This window comes from Acromyrmex echinatior, chromosome 12 (genome assembly GCF_024713525.1).
Source record: "Acromyrmex echinatior isolate Ae372 chromosome 12, ASM2471352v2, whole genome shotgun sequence".
NCBI lineage: Eukaryota > Metazoa > Arthropoda > Insecta > Hymenoptera > Formicidae > Acromyrmex > Acromyrmex echinatior.
The window spans coordinates 7,463,935-7,486,565 of record NC_141863.1 but is presented as its reverse complement, the minus strand read 5'-3'; the positions used below and the strand labels follow the sequence as shown (position 1 = coordinate 7,486,565).

At 35.9% G+C, this 22,631-nt stretch overlaps 1 protein-coding gene across 12 annotated transcripts in view; it reads right to left on the bottom strand.

Moving 5' to 3' along the window:
* The window catches only part of Fas1 (fasciclin 1 Fas1 domain-containing), a 380,082-nt gene that overhangs the window by 114,775 nt on the left and 242,676 nt on the right, over positions 1 to 22,631 (bottom strand). For all 12 annotated transcript variants that reach the window (XR_015547032.1, XR_015547034.1, XR_015547036.1 and 9 more), the window contains exons 4-7: positions 14,864 to 14,994; positions 13,885 to 13,981; positions 7,128 to 7,293; positions 6,676 to 6,836 (exon numbers count right to left, since the gene is read on the bottom strand). Coding sequence is in view for 8 of the 12 variants with exons in the window: in XM_087412180.1 (XP_087268306.1) it covers positions 6,676 to 6,836; positions 7,128 to 7,293; positions 13,885 to 13,981; positions 14,864 to 14,994 (555 nt within the window). In the remaining 4 variants the exon portion in view is untranslated. The remainder of the gene's footprint in view (positions 1 to 6,675; positions 6,837 to 7,127; positions 7,294 to 13,884; positions 13,982 to 14,863; positions 14,995 to 22,631) is intronic.

The following is a 22,631-nucleotide window of genomic DNA, read 5'->3' as shown; positions in this document are numbered from 1 at the left end:
TTCTCGTTCTCAGTGTCTATGCGAGTGAACCTGGAAGTAAGTGATTAGTACTTCGCGCAACTACGCCGACCGCCGATGACGACCCGGGTCCTTTGATTACACCGCGATCGTCGTGCTAACTCATTTAACGAGCACGGTGTCTGTTGCAATTCAAGGATCCGATAATTACACGCCTGAGAGAAAGCAAGGTTTTCAAAAGCTTCGGAAAATACCCCGAGTATAACTTATTTTAACGTTCGTTCCTTCAAGGCTCTAGAATTTAAGAAGTCACGTAATTATGGGTTTCCAATACGTTTTTAACTTCGTTAATATTAAAGCTGCTTATATTATTTGAAAATATTTTATTCATCTTTATCATCGTTTTTTCGGCGGTTTTGTCATCGACGATCGGGACGTCTTTCGAACACAAATACACAACATACATGGACTCCTTGGATCAAAGGTCGCCGCGAGCCCGAATGCATCGGACGTAATCGGTCGGGACGTTTCCTGCTAGGAAAAGTCTCGTCACCTTTGATCCAAGCCAAGAGGATCTGGTGCAGACAGTAGGCGAGACGTGCCGAGGATCATTGCTGAAAAACAGTCGATATCGCATGTGACAACAGCTGTCACGTGAACATTCCATTCCTGTCCTGTGTACAAAACGTTCCTATATATACGGTATATATACTATATATATATATATATATATATATATATATATATATATATATATATATATATAATACATATGTGACACACACATAGAGGGGTGTACTCAGGATGGTCCGCGCGACCATGTCTATTTTCAAGCAATAATGGACCTGTTTTTTATTCCTGCACTAGACAAGTGTTTTCTTTCTCACTTTAACAAAATATCAAATCTATTTTATTTTAAGACACTTAATACACAGGTAACTTTTGTATAAACAAACACACAGAGGTACTCCAAAAGTGTACACTAGTTTAGTTATAGAAAACAGACCTTACGGCTTCGTTTGTCGCTGAGAGCTGTGAAAAGGAAAATCAATAAGAAAGGAAATCGCGTGCGTTTTAATTCGTGCGATCTATCTCAGTCCTCAGATTTCTCTATTATCCTCCGGGACGTCAACGAAGCCGTAATTATGCCGTGAACGTACCCTCGTTCGCGCGCGTCACCCTGTGTACACGCACATAGATAATGTGGCACGTATTGCAAGAGGCGAGGCCGCGGGATGGATGCGCTTGTTGTACGTAGAACGAAGTCGTGTGTTTCGATCGTTCATGTAGGCATACGTGTGACAGTATATATCGTGGAGTGAAATAATGTTTCAACGACGTTTTTCTCGATTTACCGCCGAGAAGTGGAACAGCTTGTTCGACGGTGAATGAGAAGCGTCTCGAGGGAGTGCCGGTGAACGCGTCGATGTGTTTCCATCGGAAAAGATGGAGCTGCATCGAGAACATCTTTGCACAGTGGGACGATGTTAACTAAAAACCGATCGTGTAGAGATTGTGTATTATCAAACAACGTCGCGACTGCAATATTGAATTCGGACGTCAGATATATTGTAAGACACCGAATTCTATTTCTAAAATCTGTACTACAAAATATTTATTGATTCATATTTCTGATATTTACGTGAGTCTTCAGATTAGCTCGTTTAGAGTTGACGCATTTGTACAAAACATAAAATATCCAATAACTTATTAATCGCTAACAAAGATTTAGACATCAAATTTATTTAAAATGAGACACATTTAAGAAACTTGAAAACTTGAATATTCAAGCATTAAAGATTTGCAAGTTTATGATAATACGAAAAGCCAATGTATTATATATATTTTTAATTAACAACATCCTACAATGCCGCGATACCGACATCGAGACACCATGACGAATTAAGTAAATATCGGATAAACTGTCTTGACAAGAAGGCATTCTTGTGAAGAGAGTGATACTGTGACTTAGTTGTAGTTGTAGTAGTTGTGCTTGAAGGGTGCCACCTGCACGGGTAATGAAATTGTTAGTGTCTTAAATAAAGTAGCTTCAACTAATTGACTCGTTGTTCTTGCACCTGTGATTAACAGATTTCTGCCATCCGAGCGATGACGCTGTTATCGAAAGTAGAGTAATTGCGCTTAAGTATATCCAGTATGTAAGTTATAATTGCTGTACGTGTATTGCAGGGACGAGTGTGTTTCCTGTAACGGTGTTTTCAGCTCGTGTCGCTGTTCAATGTAAAAAATGATTAGCAGAATATATTATGTAAGTGTATCACCTCTCCATAGAGGGATATTCGATACATCATAATGGCGGCCTCATCAAAAAATGCATTATTGTATACATTTTATTTAATTAAATAATATTCTTCCTCGCTTATTTGTGATTTTATTTATATCTTTGCGTTTCCTTTCGGCTGCATTTTGTATATCAATATAAAATTTATGCGAATAAAGCAAATGAAACAAAAAGAAGGTTAATAAATAAACTAAGAGATAAAGTTAGTAAAAATGAAATATTAAATTTAGTTAAAACAATAATGATATGATGCTCTATTGATTTTATTTCATTTTTTAAAGCATTCTTATTTTGTTACTTATTTTATTACACATTTCATTTTAAATTTCATTTTAAATTTATCCTTTTTGCCATTAAAATATTCAAAGATAAGATATTAAAATATTAATTTTTGGGATAAATTTTTTGAGCTCCAAGAACCTGGGAATCTTTTCCCTAGAATGTTAGAAGGACGCCTTCCGAGAGTCTTCAAAATTAAGCTCTTATCTTAAGCTCTAACGTGTCATGGTCCAAAAATTTGAATTACAACGCGTTCATTGCAGGAGCCCTATCGCGTATAATTGGTTCGTTACATTATCACGAGCTATTTCGGGCACGCGTACGTGCTCTGTGTAAACTCCGTGTACTAAAACGATTGTGAATTCGCTGAGATTAGAATCATTACAATACACGAGGGCGATACAACAGCGCCTGGTAGGATAGAATCTTTATGATCGTCATAAAACTCGTTCTCTTTCTCATTTCTGCCCGCTTCCCAGCATCACGAGTACAAACACGCCGTCGTTTATTTCGATACGAAGACATCGATGCTTTCGTCCGTGATACAAATTGCGAATGCTTCCTCACGCGTCTTTAACCGGTTAATATGGTGGCGATCGCTCAATAACGTTTTCTAGCAAATATCCTCCAGAACTGTCATAACCGTTCGTACCGTTATAAACTGTTCTGAACAATAATTTCGCTTGCCAGCTCAATGTTTCGAAGAAGTTGAAGAGGGACAAGAAATTGTATGTCTTTATTTCTATCCTGAAGGACCTCACTTTAATTATATTAAAACTAGTTAATTTTCATCATTAATACAATACAAATTGAGTTCCAATAAAATAAGTTACATTTTAACATATAATGCAGCTTATAATATGAATAAAAAAATGCAAGGCTCAATAATTTTTGAGCTTCGTGCATCAAAGCTATTTTTATCTTTTGTTCGTCATTATAAACTATATTATCTATATGTAAAACTAACTCATTTTATTGGAATTCAATTTACTATAATTAGTAGATCCATCCCTAATTATATAGAAAATAGATTCTGATAGAAACGAGTTAATTTTCACATGTAATAATGTATTATAGCTTGCATAATGTGGTGAATAAATGTCAAATACAAGGCTCGATAACAGTTTTTGAGCTACGGTATATCAAAGGAATATAAAATTAATAAATAGTAAAACCCAAATCAATACACAAATTATCGTTGAAACTTATCGTCGGAAAATTATAATATTTATTAATCACAGATTAATAAATATTATTTAGTACATTTAGCTTACCTTAGCTTGTTCAATGTATTGACCTGGATTTTATTATTTATTAATTTGTTGTAAGTTATACGAGCGAAAAGAATTGATATTATATTGTAATAAAAGTATAAAATTTATGTTCACAAAGCACTTTTGATGCATGATAATCAAAAATTATCTATTACTAAGCTTTGTGCCTATAACTTTTGTTCATCACATTATAAATCACATTATTATACGTAAAAATTAACTAACTTTTTTAATATGATTAGTGCGAGATCCTCAAAACATTCATTAACTAAAATGATTAAATAAATTATATTTGTCCGTCCAAAGAATCTTGAGAATCTCGATAGCCTTATTTAAAAAGAGTGAAATACATGAAGGGACTCTGCGAGAGTCGCAAACCACAGGGCGAAAATGCGCTTTCTTAGTGACACGCAATTGCCTCATTCAAGTCGACCCTCGCTCGTGGTTAAATAACACGTAATGCTATGTCGGATGTACATGTGCGTACTCGATGGTACTTGACTACGCAAGTGATTACGACGGAAGTGATTACCGCGAGGGGCAACGGAGACGATGCGTTATCATCCCTACGGTCCACAATACAATGCTGAGCGAGACGCGGATCCTTTGAGGTCGGCGTCACAGGTTCCACGAAACACGTCACGTCGGGATATACGTATCGAGACTGCGAATACTAATGTCCCTCTAATGCATTGCGCGGTCTGAATTCGTAATAGACGCCAGGCGTCGCGTCGCGTCGCCTCGCGTCGCCTCGACGAGATGAAGCACCCGCGCAGAAATTTCCACGGATTCAAGATGTGCGTGTGCGTGCGTGTGCGTGTGTGTGTGTGTGTGTGTGTGTATGTGCTTTCGTCTCAGTACCGCGATTTATCGCGAATATGTGTGCACATCGCACGGCGTGCACTGCGAGATCTGCATTCTCGCGCAGTAACAGCGTCGCGCTCTTTGTTTCTGAGATATGCGCATGGATTATTATCTCGGCTCTTCGCTGCTTCCACGGAATATCTAAAGAGACATCTAAAGCAGCACGCAAAAAAAAAATATATATATATGTATATATAAACGCTTTCTTCCGTTCGTCCACCTTGGAATCGCGCGCGCAAAATATAAACATCGCTTTGGGTGAACGATCTCTGCTTGCCGAAAATTGGAACGTCGCCCTTGTATCAACATTTAATCGTGCGCCTTATGTTATCTCACGGACTCCGAAGTTTGAACGTTGTGTAACTTGGCACTACGGAGTTTCGAGTTGGATATATTTCTGAAATAACAGATCCGCCGTGATGTTACGCGTTTGGAATTTCTCGTGTTTCATCACGCTTTATGTCTCTCATTATTATCGCGATGTTTTCTCTGCGCACGTCGCGTTTAAAGGACGACGCGGAAAGAAAAAGACTCCACCCTTCGTCGACGAAATCGAGACGGAGAATCAACTCGCCGACTGTGAAAGCTCTCGTGTGTAGTTGTCAAATGTGGCTCGTGGGGGAAAAAAAAAAAAAACGAATTCGACAGTGACGAACCGCGTCGTCGCGCGTTTACAGCCACCGTGAATGGGACTCCGAGAGGAACGAGTTCGAAACAAAGGCCCGCCTTCAATTCCGCAAAGAGCTCCAGGAGGTAAGGAGGTCTAAACGAAGTTATAAATTTCGACTTTTTCTTCGGCGTTCGCAGCTCGTATAAACCGTGGTCACAATGCTTTTACGAGTAGACGACTTTCCAGGTCAATTGTCGTCGCTTTTTCCCCGCACGTACGTGTCGTTTGCATTAACTGGATTTTGCGGATGATTGAAGACTCACGGAAAGCTCGATGAATTTTAGCGAGGAGATATTTCATGGGCTCAATGTATCATTAGTATTTTTCAGCTTAATATCATCCGATCGGTACATCTGCAGATCTACTAACAATTCTTTTTTAATCACTCGGCGGTTTTATATTCTGATTTTTAACGATTTACAACGACATCTGAATTTTTATTTTTTCATCGAGAAACATAGAAGATAATATCGCGGAAAAATGTCGGTCAAATGTAATACGCTTACGCATTTAAAAAAAAAAAACAAATATGCCGCTGTTCGGAATGCAAATGTAGGAGTATTTGCATCGCGAAATATGAAGATAGTATTGCTTTTTTTTTTCTAAATGCAAATCTGTTTACATCTGCATCGTAAAATGCTAAAATAATGTTCCTTATACACGTCGAAATTATGTTTGAATTTATATTTAATGCATAAGACAAAATTATTAATTTTGTTATAGATGAGGATTAATATGTACATATTATTATTTGACCAAATGCGATGTAAATCGTTTTGTTTAAAACATCGGAAAAATAATGATATCTAACTAATGGTTCTCTAAAATCATACATATGTATATATTAAAATTCTCTAATTGTTCTTTGTAGTATTTAACAATTCATTTTGACAAAATGCAGCCGTGTTTCAACGTAAATTACTTTAATGAATATGGGGAAAATGATGATGAGGCCGCGCGATCCCAACATGATGCGACATCATGACGCACCGTGCACATTATAATTCATTACATTTGCGCTGTCTATTAAACTGACCAACATTATTTTCATTATTCTCAACTTCTAATAATTGAGCGTCAAACGATATTATCGATTAACGCGCTAATTGCCGCAGAATTCATTTTATCGCAAAATGATTCCATAAATAAATTGATTGAATTAATGTAATATCTCTGATCAAAGAATTAATAATTTCAGCATTTGTAATTCGACCGCCAGAGCGTTTCAGAAATTCACATGATAACCGTGGCGGTCGAATGTAAACATCAACAGTAACTTGGTACGGATGCTCATGGATCAAAGTGAGGACAGATGGTTGTGCACTGACCTCTAGGAAACCTCGCACGGTGTTGTCGACGACCATGAGCGGTCGTGCTATCAGATGAACGACGCCGTTGCGCACCGGAATGTTCCCCTTCACTATTTCCGCCAGCACCACTCCGTCCGTGTGAGTCGCATCGCCTACCAGTGTGTTCGATTGAACGTAGACTGAAAATTGGACTATCAATTAGTCATCAAAATACAATATGCAGGGATCTATCACTGACGCTGTTCAACACAGACAAGTCCCTTTTAACTGAACATGAATGCTTTATTATACACAAAGCCTTCTTGCATTAAACGTATAATAACGCGTAATAATAGCACACAATTGTAACAATCTCTAATGATAGTATTCTTGATTGGATTGTATGTTATCGCCCTATTGAATCGAATTAACGGCTCAAAATCTATTTCTTGAATGATCGAAACGTAGGGTGGACGAGCGATGATCATCACCTTTATTTTGCGACTTCGAAAAGCTGATGACGACTTTCAGATTGTCGGAGAATACGAGGGTTGGATACTGCACATTGTCTGGCGTCGGTGCGGTGAAGAGGACTTCGTAGGGTATCACGTGCCCGTCGATCACCAGCCTATCAATCAATCGTGGCCTCGGCACCGGCTGTAACAGGAAAGCGAAGATCACGAAAACTTCATCAGAATGGAATGAATATAAATTATATAATCATTGTCGGTCATAATTCGAAAAGGAAAACGACATTACTTAATCTTAAATTATTCGCGAATATAATGGATCGGGACATTTTTTTTCAATTACTTTGTGAAAAATTGTTTATAATCAATGTCGCCGCTGACAAGATGCCTTTATGCAAAGGGAATTTTTGCACTAAAGTTCGAAGATTTAGATTGTTGTAAATGGCCAGTAAAACATTAAATTACATAATCTTATTCCTTAAATTTGACTTTTAAAATAAAAAAAAAATCACTCAATTATATTATTATAATTTTAAGTAAACTGAAAAAAATTTACTAAATCTTAATGCATATTTTTTTAAATAGCATTTACTTACAGCAAATAAATATTTACTTAATAAAAAAAATAATAATTGAATTGATAATGCTTTTTTTGTATTAAACAAATATATGTTTACATTTAATAAATATTTACTTAGAATTATTCAAGCAAATATTTATTAAAATTTAATTTTTTTTCAGTGTAAAGAGATATACTAATTTGAATCCGCGAATATACCACTTAAAGAAATTTCGGAGTGAATTCAATTAGGATTAATTAATTGCGTGATTTCGTCACGTCGGACATTTTTGCCTAAAAAAAAAAGCATTTAATTGTTAGAGAACGTAATTTGTAATTTCTACGCGATGTGAAATAAACTTGTATCCCTCCAGAAGAGAAGAGTAGAAGTTTCTATTTCGCGGACTTCTAACACCCTCACGTCGCACCTTCTTGTTATCCGGATATACTCGTCCTTTCATCTGAACGTCTCAGCTTTTCATACAAAAGCTCGGCCGACCGCGTTGTCACGGCAACTCGATTTCTGCGCGGAAGGACCGACTTCGTGAGGAAAGAACGAAAAGTGACGAAGGCGCAGAAGGAGTCTCGATACCAGCCGTGGAGTTCTCGGCGAGACGACGATCTCGTTGAGAGAAGAACTTTTCGAGATCGAGTCGTACACCGTCGTTACACACCCTTTCGCACCCTTCTCGGCGGCCTCGATTTTCTTTACTTCCCCGTCGGTTTTTTATTCCTTTTTTCCTTTCTTCGCTTTTTTTTTTAGATCCGGAGCTCGACGCGTCGTATGTACAGGCGCGAAACTTTCGGTAATTTCTGACGGGATGGCTCGTTTAACTCCGGCTCGTTTTTACGCTCCAAGTTGGATTACGTGAGCGCGAACTATTGTGTGTAGTACGCGAGCTTGGCGTTGAAAATTGGAGAAAAAGCGGAATTCCGCGCCGAAGTGCTGTGATGCGAGCATAATGAAACACCGGAGGAGTCGCGAGTCAGTGTGGGATGCGCACGGATTCGCACAGCGAAATTCATAATTTTTAATTGTCCTTATTTCCGCCAAGAATTAATGGACGTTTCTTGAAACTACGTGAAAAAGGTAGAATGAAAAATTTTAACGTGTGAAATTTGTACTAAGCGCCTTTAGAAAAGCTCTGTTAAAAAGCTTTTACAGCACTTTGATAATAATAAACATTTCACGTTGAAAATTAAGTAACGAAAACGTTATATAATAATTAATAATAATTAGAAAATAAAATGTCTAAACTTCTTACCACTCAGGAAAAAGTCTAGTTTTCAATTAAATGGAATTCTGATAGATTCAACAAAATATAGATACTTATAGAAATCTATATCAAACATTTTAGAGATAATCAGAAATTCAATTGCGATACCATCCTTATAGAAATTTAATACCGACCCATTAATCACTTAGTTTGAGTATTACAAGTACAATTAACAAAAGTTTTATACTAGTACGATAAAAGTACTGTTAAAGTGATTAATTGGACTGCAGTACTACATCGAAAAAAACTAAATTTTTAAAATATTTATTAAAATAGTTTTAAATAGGTAAATATTTACTAAACGTAATTTATTTGCTGAACATATATTTATTTAATGCAAGAACCATTAATTTTATCTATCTTTTTTTTTTTTACTTTGAGTACATATTTATTTACTGGAAATAAATGTACAATTAATACTATTCAAGGAAATGAATATATATTAAGATTTAGTAAATTTTTTTCAATGTAGTATTTTTTTATGAGGGCAAAATTCTAATTAAATGGTATCATAAAAATGCATTTTATTTGTACTTTTTGTTGGTACAACATATACTTTTCCCACTGTACGAGCCCTTCTGTAACTTTCATGACATAATTCGATACAAAGTAAATACGTGTTTCCAATAAAAATCCATTCAAAAGAAATCTATTCGCACCGATCACGTAACTGAATTTCATTAATCGCCGGTCAGTTCGCGTCGAGAATCACACCAGTATAGTGTGTCCTCGTGTTGCGATCGCTTCGCGATTTTTGCGGCTTTTCCGGACGAATTTCGCGTACAGAGACGAGAATCAAAGTGGTGAATCTGGCGACGAGCAATCATGTAGGTATATCAATCTGCTCGACCGCGATCAACGCGACTCTCGGTATTCGTAACGAGTTGCCATCGGATCGAGTTGCCATCGGCTCACGTTGCCATCAGCTCGACTGTTTTTCCAGGCCATTGGAGTGATCCAATCTTTTACTCGCATTTCGAGATACCCACTCGTCGCGAATGCCATCTGCGAGTGGCATCCATGAGGAGAATCGAAGAGAATCACTAGGAACATCGCGAAGAAAACAAATTGAAGAATCGTCGTAACGAAACAATTGGGACCAAAGAATATAGAATGAACTGCATCATCCGTATCAAATATGGTCAACGAAAATGAAAGAGAAAGAGCGTGAAGAAGGCCACTCCCTCTCATTCTCTTTTCCGAACTACGTTCGTATCGTTGAATAGAAAGAGATAAGATTGGCCATCTTCACATCCTTTCTCATCATTTTTGTCGACCAGTTTGACACATGGATGGCGCAGTCCATTCTATGTGTCTTTAATTGGGAAAGTAATCTCGCACCGAAATGAAATTGAATTGATGACTTCAGTGGAACTTAGACTAGTGATGTATATTATGATGATTATCTATCAACGGCACATCATATCGTGGAAAGTCACGTCAATCTAGCATTTAGTCGCGCGAATCAATTGTGCCAAAAAATCGGACGAGTGAACTGGCCGGATCTTTCGCAGGAAGAAACCGTATACGAATACGTGCGTTATCGCGAGTTGTTGATAGTAAACGAATCCATGGGTGACACTAATGTTGGATAATCTTTCCTCGCCGTTGCTGTCGGGAGTGAAGTCAGGATCTTTCGGTGGGTGGATTAATCCAGATTAATCGATCGTTCGATCGCGATCGGACGCAATCTTTCAAAGAAAATAATCGTTCGCGAGTATGTTGGATATAAGTATAAGTAAAAAGTGCATCATGGATTACGGAGCAATGCCAATAATATCGACGAATCGGAAGAGACAGAGAGACGATTGTTTTTCGACCGTTGCGTCGATGGCGGTGAATCCTAAGCTTTAATTTTTTTTCCAAATCTTCCGTAAATACAACGCAAAATCACCTTTATAAAATCTATACAATTGTCGATGATGTTGAGTCCTAAGCTTTAATTTCTGCGTTGTTAGTCTCAAGATTTTCGTACAACGCAATGCTTATTATAAAGTTCATTCTACAATTAATTGCGTAAATGTAGAATAATTATAAGTGGTTGTAATTGTAAGAAGTGACAATCAAATATGAAGGGAATATTTAACTAGTTGGGCCATAAGAAATTGATCAATCACAGTTAATTGTGCTTCTCATATTCGAAACGGTCAATTTCTTATTGCTTAAGGCTTAAAGTTTAAGTTTTACGCCTTGAAATCTCATGTAGATATCGCTTTATGCAATTGTAGAACGGGCTTAGGTCTGATTCACGCTTACAACGTTCATAAGCATCGATTGTTCTTGTTTTTAATAAACAAAAATAATAATATTCTAAAAGCATTGCAAGCGTAAATCGAGTCGCAATCTATGAATGGCGTGAATAAAAAGAGAAGATAATAAATAAATAGATAAAGACAGAGAAGATAATAGACAAGTAGATTAAAAAAAACAGAAAAACTTTAAATTGCTTAGAACTGTCAAAAGAAAGTTCGATGCAATAGATATTTTTCGAAATTCCTGTCTAGTCAACACAAACTAAAAAGTACACAACTAAACTTACACAACTAAAAATAACATAATATCAATCAATATTATATGTAAATATTATGTGTAATTTTGCACTCAATAATATAAATGTAATATAATACATGATATTAACAGTTACATTATTAAACGTAAAATTATATTATTGATATTATTTTGAATTTAGTTAACGTCCACTAGTATCGTCTGTATGTAAAAATCCAAGAAAACTCGTTGTTCTTGTAATTTCTACAAAACACGTACAGTAATTGTGTGCGCATTAATTGCTCTTTTATCATTTTACATCAATTTTTACGTAACCCACCTGTAAAGGACACTACCACGCTCGGTACAGTGTTTCTTCGACGTTAAAATAGATTTGCACACAATGTCGGAATGTCGCGTTTGTAATCCGACGTTTGAAACGTCTAAATGCCACGCGTACGTATCCGTACGGAATAATTTACATCCGCTGGTAAAACGTCATCCCATGTAACGCCGCTGCAACACGGTGTTCCGTGCGCGGAACATTTCGAACGAGCGCGTAAATTTTGCGATATCTAGGGCCGTGCTATCGCCATGCGATGTCACGCAATAATCATTTCTTTTCAACGTTGCAAACCTGGAAAATTCCTTTTAATTCAAAAGATTTCCTCATATTTAAAAATTTAAAAGAATAACGCGCATTAATATTACATTAAATAAATTCTGAATTTAACAAATCCTTTAAATAATGTCTATTCCCACCAATGTAGATTAACTTTAATCTCGGTTTAACTTACTTTTTATCTTGTTCTAAGAATTAGAAAAAATAAAGAGTAAGTTAAGTCGAGAGTAAAGTTGAATTTACATTAGTAGATTGAAAAAAAAGTTTTTTCTTTGGTAATAATTATCAAATATTGAATGAAATAATTTCAGTCAAATATTCGGTTAATATAACTAACAATAATTTTATACTGAGCAAAATTTTTGATTGAAAATGGACGAATCAATAGATTCTGATATCATATCAATCAAAATTCTAATTGAGATAACCAGACGTCCAATTATGATGACCGGAGTTCTGATTGATATGATCATGATGAGTCCACAGGCTCATTTTCAATCAGAAATTTTTCTCAATATACTTTTTTAAACATTTAGTAAATATTATTAAATATAATAATATAATCGCGATTATTTAATAACAATTACTATATTTAGAAAAGTTAAATTAATAAATTATTTCTTATTATTATACATTAAGGAGCTATTTCACTCTGAAACTTTCAAAAAATTGAAAAAAAATTTTTTTTGTTTAAATAATTCGATAGTTTAGGGTCTTAAAAATATAAAATTTTTTATTCGAAAGTGAAATTCCCAATATAATCGAAAATACAGTTGATTATATCAAGCGATGCACAGCAATGCTGTACCTCCGCCACCGTTAAACTGTTCCATTTATGAATAGTTTCGTCATTATTTGACATTATACATAGTTACATATCTGTACTGTAGATGACATCGACACACAATTAATATAGATTATACTGGGTTCGGTCAGAAATCAATGCTTAAAATACAACGAAAAGGGATTGTTATTGAAACTTTAATCACGTTTTTTCTCAGAATGGTGTTTTAAAAAACGGTGGACACTAGAATTACCATAAAATTAATCCAAATGCTTTGAAATTTGGTTCAGTTATTGTCAATTGAATTATCTAAAGAAATGCTGTGATTTTTGTGATAACTTGTAATATTTTTTTGTTATCCATATTTTTGTATCGAATTTTTATGTGAAAATTGTTTTCACGCGTGCATTATTTTCACATTTTTCAATATTTTTTTCAGGTATTTCTCTTAGCGAAACACAGATTTAACACAGATTAAAAATAATTTTTTAATTTTTGGCTACAGCATATCTTAGACCTGCTGTCACGGATGTCTTCATCACATGCAGACTTCCAAAAAACGTGCTGCAGCGCCATCGTTTTGTTTTTTAAAATTATAATTTTTATACATTTTGTACATCAAAATACAAGTAACAAATAGATGAAGATTTTTTTGTATCACGTATAATTGTTCAATAATCACTTTCCAAAGGTAAGGTATAATTTTGAGACCTCTAATGGAATAATCCCTTAATTAATAAAAATATTTGATTGTAATTATTTAACTTTCAATAGCTATTATCAAACTTTTTCTAGATGGATTATAAAAATGAACATTAAATGCTTTCTTTATGTCACTTCCTAAATAAGTCTTGAGTTATCAGGCTTTTTTGTCTGACATAAATTGTAGATTTTATAAACATATTTCTCGATTGATTTATTTAACTTTGAACGAAATGCAACGAATGCGGTTGTCTTCGAATTTTTTAAAAGAAAATCAATCGCGACGAGACATATTAAAATCATCCCCCTCGGATGATCAATTCGCGAAGGTCGCTAAAGCCGCTTACCTTGAAACCCTCGTCAACGGGAATGAAGAAAGTAAAACGACCTTCAGCCTTGTAGATAGATTCCTTCTTCTCGATGACGATCTGCTGTCGGAAGGTACTAGAAAGAAAAAGAAGGGTTAATTACGAAGGTAGTGTACGAGACGCGGCGACGTTAATAAGACAAACGAGAAAAGTTCGTGCATTTATTTACGTTTAAATGCGCCAAGTTTTTATATTTATATTTAAATTAGAAAGACTGTGTTTTAATTGATGGGTCGACGTAATAATACTTTAAAATTGTCCATGAAACCGTTCGAGAGGATAAAAGCAATCAATATAAGATAATTAAATCAGTATGAGGCCATGCATATTTTATAATATTATATATTGGCTTTGTTCAATAAAGAAAAAACAATTTTGCAACTACTGTGAAATTCTTTAATATGATTGGTTTAGTGAGAAAGTAGGAAAAGACTTAATATAAATATTTAGATTTAGCAAGAAATCAGGAAAAGATTTAAAATTATATTAAATAATTTCACAACATATACCAAGTTGCTTTATCTGCTGAACGCAACTGTCATCATCGACGTATAGAATTATATTAATTTATAAAATGTAGTTTAATCACATCGCGATAATTAAACGCGCGTCTGTGGTAGAATGAAAAGTACTTTTTAAAGCAATTTCCTTATAGAGAAGAATTCTTGAAATTCTCGAAAATTGAAGGATTTAGCAATAACTATCTAAAGATCTAAGAATACAAGGATATCGTTTAAAAAGTAACATTTCAAGAGCGCGATATACGCGTAAAAGAAGATTATCGTTCCAAGATTCGAGAGCGCGAAAAGCTCTCCTTTCTTCTTTTTCCAAGCGCAATAAATGTCCTCGTTACTCTTTTATATCTGCCGCCAGACACTCTTACTACTGAAAACGATCGCCGTGTAAATAGCGAGTTTCTCGAATTCCGGCATTGATTTACTGAAAACAGTCTACTTACCGTACGCGATGGTCGCCCAAATTGAGATTTTCGCTCTGGTTCAGAAATTGAAAAGCGTTTGGATTGTAGACCGGTGATTCCACCGAGTTGGATCGGACAGGCTCCAGCACTTCGTTTATGATGTGCAAGACCTGAAGTCAAAGAAAGATTGTTTGATTGTTATTAAAGAATGTTATCAGTTCGAAATTAATATTAAAATAATTTATAGCCATAATGACAGGCAGAAATAATGATAAAGAAATTCATATTGAAAAAAATGAACGAAGAAGGATTTCGAAGAGGTATCATAAGACTGTGTTTAGCAAAGATTTTCTGGAGAAATTACGTAATTGGCAAGTGTAGGGATGTTGAACCAAGCATCCCCGGGATTAAGGTTTAGAGTCCCTAATTCTGACTTGCAAGGACCAAGTTAATCTCGCCAAGTTCGAACGGATCCATGAATCCAGTTGCGGCGGAGAAGATGAAGTGAGACAAACCGACGTCAAGCTCGTGACGCGAACTTGGCGGGAACGTGGAACACGAAGAGAGACACGAAGATAAACCTCGCAAGTCTGAAATGGAGGAAGCGGAAGCAGCGAATAAACGCGGAGCTAGAGAGAGAGACTGTGAGAGAAACTATAACGAGAGAGAGAGAGAGAGAGAGAGAGAGAAAGATAGAGAGAGAGACAGTGAGGTGCACGTCGCAAGTATTTATCCTGTGGCGACGAACGTCGGCTATATCGGATCTGTCAGAAGCAACTGACGCTGCGCTTTAATAGCAAATATGAAGGAGAGAAAAACATATTTATTCACGTGTCTAGATAATACACTATGAAATTCTCTTCAACAAAAGATAGGTTTCTTTTTAAAAATAATATTTCGAAATAACGTTTCTTCAGTTTTACTTGACACAATAAATTGCACATTCGGCTAGAAACTTTCATAGGGAAGATCATGTAGTCTATATTATAAATTTGAAGCTCTCTAGAGTTGGATTTATTGAATTTACTCAATTAAATCTCTTTGTCAAAAATGTCAAACGATCAGTATCAGTGTTCTCGTCCTGATAAAATAAATGGTAAGATTCATGAAACAGAGATAATCCGCCTTTGAAGAAAAAACTCGTGAAAGCCTCAAAAGTATTGTCAAATAATTAAATTTTCTTCACCTGCAAAAATTTGAATTATTCTTATTAAAATATACGTAATATTCATCGGTTTTTATACGAAATTATATCACTTCGGTTTATTAAAATTCGGTTTATTAATGCCTTAATTAGTTCTTTCAATTTAATTTACTAAAATTATTTTTAATTTTATTCCGAAACTCTAGAACTCTTCCAGTGTATTCAGAACTGTAAGAAAGTTATTTTTTTATTCAAGATGAGTTGCTAACTTTACAGAGATTTTTAACTAACATAAATTAAATAGAGATCTTACAGACTCAGCATCAGTAACTTACAGATTTTGACGTCAGCTTCGGAGAATTAAGTATAGAAAATATACGAGATCTGCTGCCGAAGAAAGAAAGATAATGCAATAGATTTCTTTTACAAACTCCTTTTCTCTTTCTTTGTCTATTACGTACATGCTATTTCACGAAAAAGTCACTGGAAAGTGATAAGATGTAGAAACTGTTACCCCTTTGCACGTCCCCATCGGGAACAAGCACCATCATTTACTATCCTGAAAAGGAAAAAGTTCACGACTAAAACGTTGCCGCTGCTATTTATTCGCTCTCACCCGCGATCGTCCTGACTTCCTTATCTCGCGAGGGATGTCCTGTTCCTATAGCTGTTTGGCTTGCTCTGTCAGGAAAGAAAAGGGGAACGGAAGAGGAATAAGGGCGTTAAGAAAACATAAGCGTCGAAGTTGCAATGAAGAGATTTTGCCTGAAAGAGATTTCGCCTGTATATATATACATAATATTGAGATATTTTCCAACGCTCTGTATTGATAGAAACATCCCCTTACTAGAATTTTATTTAATATTTGTAAACTTAATCTTTTAGCTGTTGGTTCGCTACAACATATATCTTAAATAATATAATTAAATTCAAGACACATCCCAAGAGAAAAGGGACGCGGAAGAGAGAAGAAGAGAGGGAAGCGAAGAAACTAATTGAAACGCTGAGAAACTGTATTAATAAGCGACGATGATAATGGAACTAAGTTAACATAATAATTCATCAGAAACTGTTTTCTCTGTACTACTTCCGTACCTACTGTTGAATTATTACAGCGATCATTCGATATATAGTATCACAGACAAATTATATTTTGGAATTATAAAGAGTATCTTCTACATAAAATTCCATATTTAAAATGTTTGAAGATTTAAAAAACACGCAGATTTGATAGGAGCGTTCATGGAGTAGATAATTAAATATCCGCACGATCCATCGTGGCTGCGCTGACAGTTTTAATACGAAACATCCATCACAATGTCTAAAGATGAAGGGGGGAGGGGGGAGGGGGAAAAAAGAAGATCCGTACGATCGTACGGAAAGTTGGCGCCTATGAGCTCTCTGAGGGAGAGGGAGGGGGAGGGGGGGAGGAAGTGCGGGTAACGTGGAAGATCGTATGATAAGAGGAGCAAAAGAAAGACAACGAAGGAGCGTGTCCCATTTATCCAGCGTAGTCGCAGAAAAAGACAACGACGGCGAGGTGGAGTATGGCGGTTGGCTAGAAATGAATCGTTTTACTCACCGAGAATGAGAGAGGAAAGCGAAGTTTGTGTGTTCCTTACGGGATAAGACGGGCCGAGCTAGGACGCCCATTTATCTTGCTCGCGGTCGCGAGTCATCGGGGGAGAAGAGGTAGGAAGAGATCGAACGTTCGCCAGCGCAGGACGAATCCTTAATTTTTCGCGCGGTTACCTACTCTGTAACGCGTCTGATTTTTTTGTGTAACAGCTAAATGTCAAGAAGACATTAGAAGTCGCAGAGTACATGAGCTTCTTTAAACTTTAACTGAAACCCGAGAAATCATTACAGTCTAATTCAAAAATATGGGTGCGGATTTCATTTAACGTCTAGGTGTTAAATATAATTCTTACTGGGTTGATGTAAACATCAACATAAGATGATTTTATATCAGAAGTTTGAAAATATGTATGAAAAAGTTGAAGTTTGTTGAAATATCTAAAAATCTAGATACAGATCTGAAAATAATGTTGGGTTATCAAAATAATTACGTAGAATGCTTAAACTGATCGGTTGCTAGTAGTGTGTCCGGTGAATACCTAATATTCAAATAAATGAATAAAAAATGAATGAAAATACTTATTTAAATACACTTCTTTTTTATTCGTCAAGAAACGAATAAATACTTTTTCATTCCATTTGAATTTAAATATTTTTTGAATATTTTCGTTTCGTATTCATTTTTACTTTGTATTATCTGCACATTATAGCTTGCAAATCTGCAAGAGAAAACAAAAATCTATAAAAACAATGGCTACGATTACACTTATAGATTAAACAAAGATATTTTTATTGGAAATAAATAATATATCTCGGAATTTAATGTCCACAGACCATAATGAATGACGAGTCCAAGATTTCTTATAACATGTTTATGACATTATTGTGACGTAACCGGAATTATATCGGAATATGTATGGCGTTCCATCGAATAAATATTTATAAATTAAAAATGTATTACTTTCTAAAATAGTTTTAAAAATTTCTAAGTTTCCTTCATAAAATTTGAATATTACAATGACACACAAAAAATAAATAGAATTAATTTTTTTTTATTAAAAATCATCAAAGTGCCGGTTAAGGGTAACGATTGTTTATTGGAGCTTTTTTCAGTTTATATTTTGTTTGAATGAATATGAATACTCGTTAAATATTCATGGTTGTTTTGTAAATATTTTTTGAAAACCCAAATTTTGAATGAATATATGATTACATTTTTTTTTATGTAAAAATTTTGAATAAATACAATTTGAAGCTCAATTTTTTGTATTCATTAGGCACACTAGTTGCTGGAATGTCAAAACTTTATGAAGCTTTTTTTGTTTATATCATGCTTGAGATTTCTAAATAATAATTATTTTAATGGCCCAACAAAATTATTTTCACATATCTAAATTTTTAGATACTTCAGCAAAATCGTTCCTTCATTGAACTGAAACTGTACGTAAATAAAATATTCATTGAATTAATGAAAATTGATCCAATGAATTTTTATAATGATTTAGGTTATAAAATTATTACTAGAAATACTAGAAATACTAGAAAACTGTATAAATGAATTCAGTTATTGTATCAATAAATTAACATTAAATCGGACATTGATTAAAGATCAATTATTGGACCAAAAATGACCGAATGAAATTTTTTTCAATACTCCATGTAATATTAAATTTACACCTATGGTATTAAATCAACATCATGTTAGTAAGAATATAAACATCGTACGATATTAAATTCACACCTACATTTTTTAGAATGTAAGATTTCTGCGATCGCAACAGGATACTGTATCGACCCTAGATAAGATATACTAAGTTCCTGTTCGATCATATTAATTTCGCTCGTGCTTCTTTGTTACTGTCAAATTTCACGCGAGTGGGAAGTACACCGACCCACCAGTCGGCCTACCGCGGAGTATCGTAAAGTTAACGCTAATTAAACTTTACCGATAGTTGCGCCAAGCCATTCGCGACCTCTCTCCGAGCGAGTACCTTCTTAATCAGCCTGGCTACCCATATTCGCGGTTGAGGATGGTACACGCGGGTACGAGTTATCATCTCGATACACAGCAGCTTGCGCTCGTTTATTTCTCCTGGGCGCCCCACCGCGAGATAATCACGATCTGTGCACATGTTAACGATGAATTATCGTATGCGATTACTTTTACGATAAACTCGCGTGGATATGGTTTTCGAAGCGGAGATTAAAATCGATTTGATTCCGATGTGTTTCACTGAAAAATTATTGCCGGGATTTATCATAGTACGATTAATATCGATGCGTTATCATCGTTTAATTATGATTCTACTTGTATTACAATCGTTTGCTGTGCACGGTTATTTGTAATTGTACTGGAACAATTTTCCGAGTCGTTACGCTTAAAATATCTGGCGCGTGTCACATTTTTCGGGAAAAGCCCTTTAATGAAGTACTTAACATTTTGCGTAAATTTAGGAAATAATGGACCACGTTTCCAGTTAAAACCTTCCTGCTTTTCAATTAGTGCAAAAGCATAAGAGGGGAACGAGAAGAACAGTGGAGCGTTTAAGTTTGCAGTTGACGTACGTTAATAATTTTATACGCGCGGCGAGTCGCGACTATTAAGTAATCAAACGCATTCTTTCCACATGAATATTCAAGCTAAGAAGAGAGAGAGAGAGAGAGAGAGAGAGAGAGAGAGAGAAAGAGAGAGAAAAAGAGAGCGCAAGGGTAATTCCATGCAAAGCGGAAAATTTCAAATTATGTAGCTTCGTGCGACGGCGAGTCATCGCCGGTATAGAAATCGCGCTAATTTTCATCCACCTGCTGCCGGTTTCTTGAGAAAAACTGCCGTACTTTTCCATCGTTCAATTATCATCGAAATGTATGAAAAAAAATGTATAATAAGGAAAAGAAATCGCGACTGCTTTTCGACTTGCAAATGTTATTCTTAATGGAAATCAGTACAGATGGCTGATGTCCACTTATAAATTGCGACGGGCACAAATCTGTGAATCGAAATTGAATTATTAATCTTTAAAACATGAGATCTCCCGCTTGCGATCGAATTTTGGTTGGGAATTCGTTAATGCACGGCGACGAGTCAATGGATGATCGAGCGGAGAAATTGCGAACGGAAATTAGATTATCTCCTTTAAGGTCACTCCGAGATTCATTGAATCCAGCAAGAGAGAAGAGAGAGAAAAGAGAGATGGACATACAGTTGGCTCTCATACGAAGTGGCGCGATTTTTGTGTTACATCCCTTCTCCGATAACTTTATTTTCTTACCACCTCTTCTCCTTCTTTTTACTCTCCACGATGAATGACCTTTTCTTCTATTCTTTTTCGCTATGTCTTTGCGGTACTTTGTTTTTCTTATTGTATTTTCAGTGAAATTCCATCGGCTGTGTCTATCTTAAATATATTTTTAATAGGTACTGAGATCTTACTTTTATTTTTAACGATGGATACAGGTGGTTGCCCTTATTTTCGAATTTATCTTGTTTTTTAAGGATAAAATACTTAAGGATAATTGGATTAAAATTATATATATGATGAAAATTTTCTCATCAATTTTAAAAGATACTGATTTTACGGATATATTTATTTAGTCTTCCGCCAATTACTTAATTCATATTATTCTTCATTCATAATTCCAGACAAACAATTCTCTCAAACTCTATCACAGATAGAATTTCTCGCCTAAAACATGCTTTATCCGAGTTTTATCGCGTTCAAGGTTACTTTCGGTTATTTTAATACGTATTTTATGTTCTCGCTATTGGTCTGTTTACGAGCATTTCTTCTCCTCTTGACGGCAACATGAAGTTCCCAACTAAGCTACTGGCATCTTTATTTCCCGCAAAGTCCGATACGAAATGCCCTACCATCCGCGAAAAACTTCATCCCTTACTCGCAACTATTCCACCAGCGGGCTTGCGGTGGCTGATTTTCAATTCTCCCCTTTGCGGACAAACTGCTTGCACCACTGACTCCTTGATGCTGACTCAAGCACCCCCGGCATCTCCTCTCCCTCTCTCTCTCTCTCTTCTCCCCTCCCCCTCTCTCTCTTTCAGCAACCCGTTTCCGTCATTCCACCCCGGTATTTTTCCCCTCCATTAACCGTAACTCTTTAGGCGATCCTGCTGGCGTCGGTGTAGTTATTCGGACTGGAATTTCTTTAGATTGTTAGAAAACAGGAGCGAGGCGCTGGCTCAAGGGGGTGGCTGCGTTCCAGGAACGTATAATGAGATCAAAACCCACACCGTCTTTTGAGATTAAAAACACCGTCTCTCTCTCTCTCTATCTTTCTCTTTCTCTCTCTCTCTCTCTCTCTCTCTCTCTCTCTCTCTCTCTCTCTCTCTCTCTCTATCTTCCCTCTCTTTCGCTTTTCCATCCCTCGCGCAATGCGGCTCGCCCTTTTCTCTTTGCAGCACGACAAACTTCGCTAAAATTTTGATGTTCTCTGCAGCAATTTGCAAATTGTGTATTTTATTAGATTGCGGACGCGGATTATAGAATAAGTTCAGGAATGAAATGGGACGAAACAATTTTTGCAGCTTCCTATTTAGGAGAGAGGATTCGGTAACAAGATTTATGCCGAGACTGCGGACTGATTTCTGTACTTACAAGAAACTGAATGGAATACCATTAGATCGGCAGGAAGTAATATATATTGTATCTTCCGGAGACAGAAGGGACGACAACAAATCTGCGAATATATTCCCAAATTGGATCGGAACCTCTCGAATTCCTCTCGTTCTTACGAGCAGGCTGACGTAATAAAACCGACCATAACTCCGGGGATGAAGAGTCTCCTCCTTCTCACGTTCTCCCCTTTTATCTCGACTTCCTGTGCGTCCGTCAGGAAATCGAAGCTCGGGAGAGGATTTCTTAAGACATCATAAAAACCATATCTTCGGAAAAATTGTACGATAAAGCAATTCCGAAAAAGAGGCACCCTAGTTAAACTTCTACGAATATCTCCCTATAAACTGAATTTCCGAATACTGAAATGTATCGAGAACGATAATGATTGTTGAAAAATTGATTAGATCGAGCGCTTTGATTCGAAAAACGAATCACTTGCTTAGTGAACTGGATC